Raw genomic sequence first — 8,460 nt, forward strand, 5'->3', positions numbered from 1 at the left:
GAAACAGCATAAGACATAGAGACATCAGGCCTTAACTGATCCCACTTCTGACACCATGGGCTGTTGCCCACCCTGCTTCAAACCCCAAGTGAACCTGACAGCCTCCATCACCAACACATTTCCCTCGGCACAGCATCCCTGGAGACAGTCGGGATGCCTGATGGATTGACAGGCGACAAACGAGAGCCAGGCCTCAAAAAGATTGAGCGAGGAAAGAAAAGTTTTCCCTTTTTGGTTTCACATTGTTTTTCTCCCCCTCCTCCCCCTAGTGCCGTCGTGTTTTGACTTCTAATGTTCCTGGCGGCTGAGAGGCAGCCGGAGGGGAGGGGAAAGGAGTGGGAACAGGGAACATGTCCTGTGAGCAGTTATTTCATGTCATGGCAGGAATGATGAAACCGGTACCTCCTCCCTTGTGAGACGCACAACGAGCCACAAAGTTCTGAGAAAGAAGCTTCCAGAAACACTGAGAAAGAAGCCCTGAGAGACTAGCCTGTGCTGTGTTGTTTGTATCTCACCATAATCATCAAGCCCTGCGATACAAGCATGGAATATTTGTGACCCTATTAGTTCCAGATTGCATGTTTCGCACAGTTAAATGGAATGAGGTTGGCTGCTCTCCTCAATATTTTACTGATACCACCACTCCATCTTCAGAAGGCTATCCATTCTTTGCACAGTGTATGTTGTCCACAGATTTGTCTTGCATATAAGCGCATGAAAACTACGGCCCTTTCATATAAGCAATGGCAGGGGTTGCCATTTGTCACTTTAATATTGTCTTCCAGGCATCCGATAAAGCAGTTATGCTATGCAAAAGAACATAATCATTTATTGTAGGTATTAAGAAAGAAAAGAAAGATCTAGATTACCTTGTTTTGTAGACATGGTCAAGTAGGTAAGTGGGAAGATCTTTACTAAAAACAATGTGCACTCGAACAAAATGACATTGCTGACTAACATGCACTTTTTATGGCACTCAAATATCGACTGGAACTGACACATCAAAAACACTAATGAGGAGCATAATCCCTTTAGATGTAATCTTAGCAGTGAAAAATGCTCCGCACTTAGTGAGCTAGCCAAGTGCATGATGAATAAACATAGCAGTGTCTGTAACTTTCAAGATTGCCTCACCACCTAACTACTTAAGACACTCAGTCAGGCACAAGAATGGGCCTGGCTCTGACTTATCATTCTGGTGTTTGGAGAGTTGACTTCTGGTCACAGCATCTATGAAGCCTGCCTCCACTGGGACCGTCTGAACAGCTGCTATGTGGTGTTTCCATAGGATTTAATGGATGATTAATGGCCACATTAAAATGGAACATTGGGCTGTGCTGTGAGCATCAAAGCCTCAGCTTTTCCACAAAGTTACATTTCTGTCTGCGTGCTGCTGAAGACTTTTGATGTTATCTTCTCCCCATGATGTTGTGTTTGGTCTGTGTCTATCAGACTCACGTCATGCCTCCATCTTGGGCTTTGTACCAGCATTGGAATGGACTCTGCGCATCAGTATGGAATGTTTGTTCTGTCAGTCTTCCTCTGACTGTAGAACACTTCCTCATTTTTGACTTGCCTGGAGAGTCTCCAGCAGACATTTAGAACACACAACTGGCAGAAGTTGGAGTGTTAATGTCATCCATGTCAGAAGGGTTTGGAGGTCAGGAAAGTAGTTACATCAGATACTCCTGCTTTGCTATCCATTTTGGTACTGTAATTATTAGTTCGGTCTCAGTATTGGGAGAAAACGATTTTCAAATTCTCTCCAACTGTGACACAGCTTGTCAGTGGCACTGTCCCCAGAATAGTGTAGAATGTTCCGCAAGGAAATTGTGATGAGTAGGGGGGACTGTTGCTTGCTTGTTTTTAAACATTTCCTCACAAAGTGGTGAATTGTGTTGGAGTATTTGGTGCGTCACAAACTCTTATCACCCTGAATGGATGTTGCTGTTTGTATGCATTGAAATCCATATAATTAACCAATTTACATAATGTTTTGTCACTGCATTAAGTCTTCTGTGGTGTTTTTCATCAAATCCCTCATAATATCACATCACTGCTGCAGTTCAGCTTAACCTCTGTGTTTATTTCATTATGAATTTGAATCTGGCAAATAATTATGCCTAAATTAAAATGGCTTTCCCCTCCATATCTGCTAACACATGAACTATTATAGTGTCTCTGCCATTAAGCCTCAATACAACATTTGCCACCTAATCGCTAAAGTGACTGCAGGATTATGAGAGAGATGATCGCTGGATTCTATTTCATGCAAAGTCAGGACACCCCTCATATCCCCCCACTTTATGAGTCCTCTGGTATTGACAGACCTTCTCGCATCGCCATTATGAGTCGAAGCACGCAGGCGATGAAGCCGATTTCTTTATAACTTCAAATGCAATTTCTGAGTTCGATCAATAACGTCCCTGAAATGGAGTATGGCAGCTTTAGTACTCCGTATGGATTTAAACAACCTGAAGACTGATTAAACAAGAAATCCAGGTGCTCTGACAAAGAGGCTCCTCTAGCCATCTTTTGTTTTTTTTTTTTCAGTTTTTTTTTTTTGTTTCCACTATTCTCCTTAATGTCTTTTCTTGCTGCGTAAAGCCATTATGGCCACATTCAGTAATCAAATAGAAGACCACAAATGAATTCTCTCAAAAGTTCCTAAAGTAGTTATTGCACGTAAAGCAGAATTTTTCTGTAAGATAACTAGAAAATACAGCTACTCACGTTTCTGAGGAATTAAATATATATTGTTCATGTTCAGTTATTAATTTAAAGAATTTAACTTAATGATCAAAATTGTTGATTTATGTGCAGTTGATCTCTTACTTCCTTTTTTGGGCAATCATAAAAGCAACACAAGGAATGTGTCCTGCTTTGTGTGTATGTTGGAAAAATACCATAGTTTTTTTTTTTTTACTTTTTAAAACTTGAAATAGAATTTGAATGGGGATTTCAGAAATACTTGACATGTGTCAGGCCCCTTGTAAGACAACACATTGGACTGTTGGCTAATTGAACTGTTGGCTGTTGACTCTCACTTTTAAAAGCATAGCTTGCTAAGACACCCAGGGCATTTGGTAGCGAACCTCCAGTCAGGAGGATTGGAGTCTCAGGGCCAGATGTACTAACGCTTTTGCGCCAACCTCAGGCGTATTTGTTTCGCAACGTGCGTGTAAAAAAATGGTGAGGTATATACAAACAGCGCACACTGAGGTAAGTGCAGACTGCCTGTTGCGGGAGCTGAGAATGTCAAATTGCGCTTTACCGTCTCATGCATATGCATTCATAGGAGGGTCAGGGGAAAGTGGGAGTTTAACTTAAACTTAACTCTACTTAATCTTTCCTACTTGCTAGAATTGACCAATCTTCCATAGCCTATGTGCACAAGTAGTTTGAGTAGAACTACTGCTCTTCATCATCTTCCTGCTTGTTGACATCATGCCTTGTATTATTTCATGATCGCTAAACGTTTGATTCCTTTTAATGTTGTCATCAGTTAACTTCATTCAACTGCGCTTGTGATTGAAGTATGTTGTTCAGTTGTTAACGTTCGTAAATTGTGGTAGGGGGGCGGAGAAAGGCGCTGTTTACCCCATGAACTGCAGGTTTGATAAATACTATGTTAAAATAAGTGTCATAGCATGGGGTTTCTGTGGGTTGGCCATGGTGCTGATAATGCTACGTTCGCAAATGTATGTATATCTGGCCCTCAGTCTGTGTGTGAAAAGATTCATTTTTTGCCATATGCCTACAATGAGCCCCAAGGAATGGCAAGCAGAAATTTAATTGGCAGATAATCCTGATGCTTGCCTCAAACTTCTACCTCCTACGCCTTGTCCACAGAAACATTCAAAACTCCTTAGAAGTCAAGGAACTTCACGGTCGCTGGCACAGTGGTTGTAAATGGAAATAAAGCACCCCCCCCTCATATTTTATACCATTGGAAAGGCATCGTTTCTGTCAAAGGCAACAGTGGCACTGCGGTTACTCTGCCCATGCAGTGATTTAGTAGCGTCATAAAGCAAATTACATCCGCGCTGTATTGTTTTTCATTCATCACCATGGAGTATGTAATAATATGAAGAGGCAATATAATTTGGAGTGGGTGGAACAGAGACCAAGAAAAAGAACTTTAATCAGTAACTTTGGAAAACTAGAGCCATTGCTCGAAATCTCCATAATCGTCACCCAAACCAGGGGCTATTTTAAAAGACCATGAGGGGTATGAATGCCTTGCCTCTCTCCTCGTGTGCTGAAAGGGGCACTGACGAAGTGGAGCACAACTGTCAAGGCGTCAAGCTCTCCTGGTGACGTGCAGAGTGATTGTCAGATGAAGTCACCCTGATGATTGCACGTCTGTCTTAGCCTAAACCAGATTCCAAAAAAGCTGTCAGAATGATGTGTGTGTGTGTGTGTATGTGTGACAGAATGATGTGTGGGTGTGTGTGTGTGCGCGTGCATGCGTGTGTACGTGTTTGTGGGTGTATGTGCGTGTGTGAGATGGGCTTTGTCTTCCAGTGGCTCTCTCTCTTCCTCGTAGCCTATCTCACACAGATAGCGTTAGCTCAGTTCATTGTTATTCCTGTGCAGTCAGGAGAGCAACCAATTGTGGAGAGAAGTCTTTCTCTGTGTGTTGAAATCTTGTCTCAAGAATTCACTGATAGTTTTCTGCTCAACAAAAAAACTGAAAATGGAAGCTCAAGCATTTTCAAAAGCACCTTTCAAAAAACAAAGGAGCCTCCAATTGTTCTTAGAAAATCAGAGGCCTTGACCTTGAAAACCTGAATAGCCAAGATCTCCAAATCACCATCACAGAGCCTACATCATTTAAATTGAAGTAGTCAATTTAGTGTGTTTTTGTTGAATTGGTATCGATGCCGTTTCTTGGGAGTATGCCGTGCTCTGATAATTTGTTCTGGGACCTGTCAAAGCCTTTAAATGAGTGATTAATTGCTATAATAGTGTAAATACCTAATTTGTTAACATTCCATTCCATTACTGAACGTTTTCAGCAGTTTATTGATGTGCAGGTCCAAGACTGGTTTTAATTGGGTTTGCATGAATAATAGATGACAAGTTGCTCATTAGGCTAATAAGGAAGTTATTTACGATTTGTACAATATCTATAAATTACTTATAAGCATTCCCTAATTGAGAGCATGAGTGAAAGTGTGTGTTTGTATGTGCTTGTGTATTTGTGTGTGTGTGTGTGTGTGTAAGTGTGTTTATATGTGCTTCTTTGGTCTGTGTATGTATAGTATGGTGTAGGCCACATACTGAGAGTGTTGGCATCATCTGTAATCTTGTCTCGTCTCTCACACTTTCCTCTCACTCACCACTTTAATCTTATCTTTCCCTTACTCCCTCTCCTTCCCTCTCTCTTCCTCTCCATCTCTCTCTCTTCCTCTCCATCTCTCTCTCTCTCCCTCCCTTTACGCTGTCGCCCTCATGCCCAATTTCTCCCTCATTTCCTGGACCCTGTGCCTGACCATATCCCCACCATTGGTCTGTTTAATTAAATGCTTTGTCCTGCACACTCTCTCTCCATCTTTTTATCTCTCTCTCTCTCTCTCTCGCTCTCTCTCTCTCTCCTTCTCTTTCTCTCTCATACACCTCTCCCTCTTTGTCATCCCTCTCTCTGTCTCCCTACCTCTCTCTCTTTCTCTCTCCTCCCCCTCTCCCGTGATCTCATTACGGTTCTCGTGGTGGCTGCCCCTGCTCTGTGGGTTGCTCCTGACTGATGGCTGCCGGTGCCGTTCTTTTGGCCGAGGGGCGCGTGGCTGCGCATCTTATGAGCCGTGGGATCATCTCCACAATTTTAGAAACCGCACAAATCCCACCCCCACCCCCACCCCCACCACCACCACCACCCCAGCACCGCCGCCGCCACCACCCTCCATTATTGTAAAAATATCACTCGGAGTTAACTCCAATTAGAGCCATTTACAAATATGTCCGCCCAGACGACCCAACGTGATTGGTTCTGGTCCGTGGCGGCTGTAGGGCTAATAAAGCAAGAGGCCGCTCTGGCCGAGCAGACTGCCATTAGGCGAGTAGAGAGGAGAGCGCAGGGAGAGGCATTGCAGCCATTGGGTCGGGGGCTCAGCTGCTCTGTCATTTCACACGGCTGTTGTTGAAAAACTGCGTTGTTTATGTATTTGCCGCACCCATTCGGGGAGCATTCAGTGCCCCTGTAATGGCTTGGCTGTCGGTTGTTGTGGATCAAGAAGGAATGCATTTTAATCTTAATGAGGCCTCTTGTTTGGACGGGGGGTGGCTGCAGGGGAGGTTTTGTTTGTGGCAAATGTGCACAGTCGTTAAATCAAGCACTATGCTAATGTCACAGAAATAATGTCTTTTCAGACCAACTCAGCCTGCCTCCTTCTCCTCCCTTCTGGCACTAACTTTTCTTTAAGAAAGAAACCGAGGTGTGATTTCCAACATGGCGCACCACACACACATACATGCCCACACTCATACATGCCCACACTCATGCATATGCACATGCACACACACACACACACACGCATGCATGATCGCTCGCGCACACGCTCGCGGGCGCGCACACACACACACACACACACACACACACACACACACACACACACACACACACACACACACACACACACACACACTGGCATGTGCACAGCCTTCAGTGGTACTGAAACAAAAGGGATGCCATTACCATTGATCCCAGGCTGAAGCTATAAAATGTCATGAGCTCGATCAATTAATCTATTAACACAATACGCTTTCATTTTCCGCCCGAGTGGCGAGTGAACCCCTCCCAGCCTCCCACCTCCCGCCTCCCTCACACTGGCAGTAAACAATGAAGTATACCTCCATAATGAGTATGTTTATTGTTCCTCCCGCTCACTGGATACTTATGACCAGTCTCCATGTCTGCTTGATAGATTAAGAGAGAGAGAGCTGTCCAAAGCATGTAAATAACCCTAAACACCCCCCCCCCCCCACACACACACACACACACACACACATGGAATGACTTCATTTTTCTTTTGTTTGCACTTTCTGTTCCTCCAGACCATTGTGGACTACTTCGAGGAGAAGGCCTGTCCCGTTAACGAGCGACTGAAGGTGTTCTACTGCTGTCCAGCCCCTCCACGCTGGAGCTTCCAGGTACGCTGTCCCTGCTCACACTCCCAAGCTGTGGCCACTTCCTATCGGAAGAGAACACACACACATTCCACACACACGTATCGTAAACATACTAATTACCAACCATTTCGTTCGAAAATTCTAAAACAACTATGTTTTTTTTAATACTTTAAAATAACATTTGATAAATGAACCTTACATTTTTCAGTAGCCATAGGTGTGTAGATTTGAACAAAATCTAGTTTTGTTCTTACCGGGGCTTTTACTGCCTGAAATATCCGATTTTATGTACCACACTCGGAGTTTAGTGCTGGGCTGGTAGGTGCATATTCCCAACCTTCTCACGGCACATCAGCGGTTAGCCCGAGAATTCTCGTCGCAATTCAAAATTCCACTGGAGCTCCAAGCGGATTTGTACACACAGCCTTACAAGACTGTTTACAGCTCTGCGAGTAACGGTAAAATGTCATTTTTGGTACATAGCTAATTTAGATACATTTATGGTGTGGGTGCTTGCGTTTCTTTAGGAATCCGCCGTCTTGGTTTGTATAGAAATGAATATTAAGTGACACATACACGTAAGAGGTTGGACATACGGGACGGTTCGTAATATGTGATGTTCCAATACTGAAGTTAAGACTAACAGTCCGTAAAAACGTTAAAAATGACTGTGCAGGTGTCAGGTGCAGGGCTGGACCGTGCGGTCGACAACACAACATGGGGTCACACAGACAGCCTTTCACTGACTCTGTTTGTTACACTGCATCCCCCTCCTTCTAGTCCCCTGAAGTGTTGGATGTTGTGTGTCTCTGGCTTAACAAAGCTGAACTCTTCTTTGGATCATATCTCACAGCAGAGTCCCTGGCCTCTGGAATGTTGGACTGACCTTTTGTGTGTGTGTCGCGGCCGCGGCTCCTGTGATTTTGTAATTACACAGCTTTTTAGACCGATGATCTATTCTGGATGCTCAGCTCCAGCGAGCTTTAATGTTGATTGCTGGTGTTCCAAGTACCCTCCTCTCTCTCTATCACATGCCAGCCGCTCCACAGCCAAACAGGGCATGCTGGGGACAGTTCTCATTTCAGACTGGACAAGACCCAGTAGCTGCCCTGAGGGCATATTAGGTTTTTTTTTTTATCTCTGGCAGAATATGGCGTTGTTGTGTGTGTGTTTGTGAGCATGTGGTCATTTGTGAGCAAATGAGAGACTGAATGAATCAAAGAGCGAGAGAGAGAGAGAGAGAGAAGAGAGGGTGGGTGGGTCACGGAAGGAGAGAGGATGTAGGAGTAAAAGTGAGGGGAAATGTCTTGTGTTTTTTTGCGGAGTACA

The 8,460-nt window shown here is 44.0% G+C and overlaps 1 protein-coding gene across 1 annotated transcript in view; it reads left to right on the forward strand.

Annotated features, from left to right (window-relative positions):
- The window catches only part of ttc27 (tetratricopeptide repeat domain 27), a 116,104-nt gene that overhangs the window by 75,169 nt on the left and 32,475 nt on the right, over nucleotides 1-8,460 (forward strand). Inside the window, 1 exon segment of the mRNA XM_042066237.1 lies at nucleotides 7,057-7,152. Coding sequence (XP_041922171.1) covers nucleotides 7,057-7,152 — 96 coding nt within the window.

Source organism: Alosa sapidissima, chromosome 16 (assembly GCF_018492685.1).
Source record: "Alosa sapidissima isolate fAloSap1 chromosome 16, fAloSap1.pri, whole genome shotgun sequence".
NCBI lineage: Eukaryota > Metazoa > Chordata > Actinopteri > Clupeiformes > Clupeidae > Alosa > Alosa sapidissima.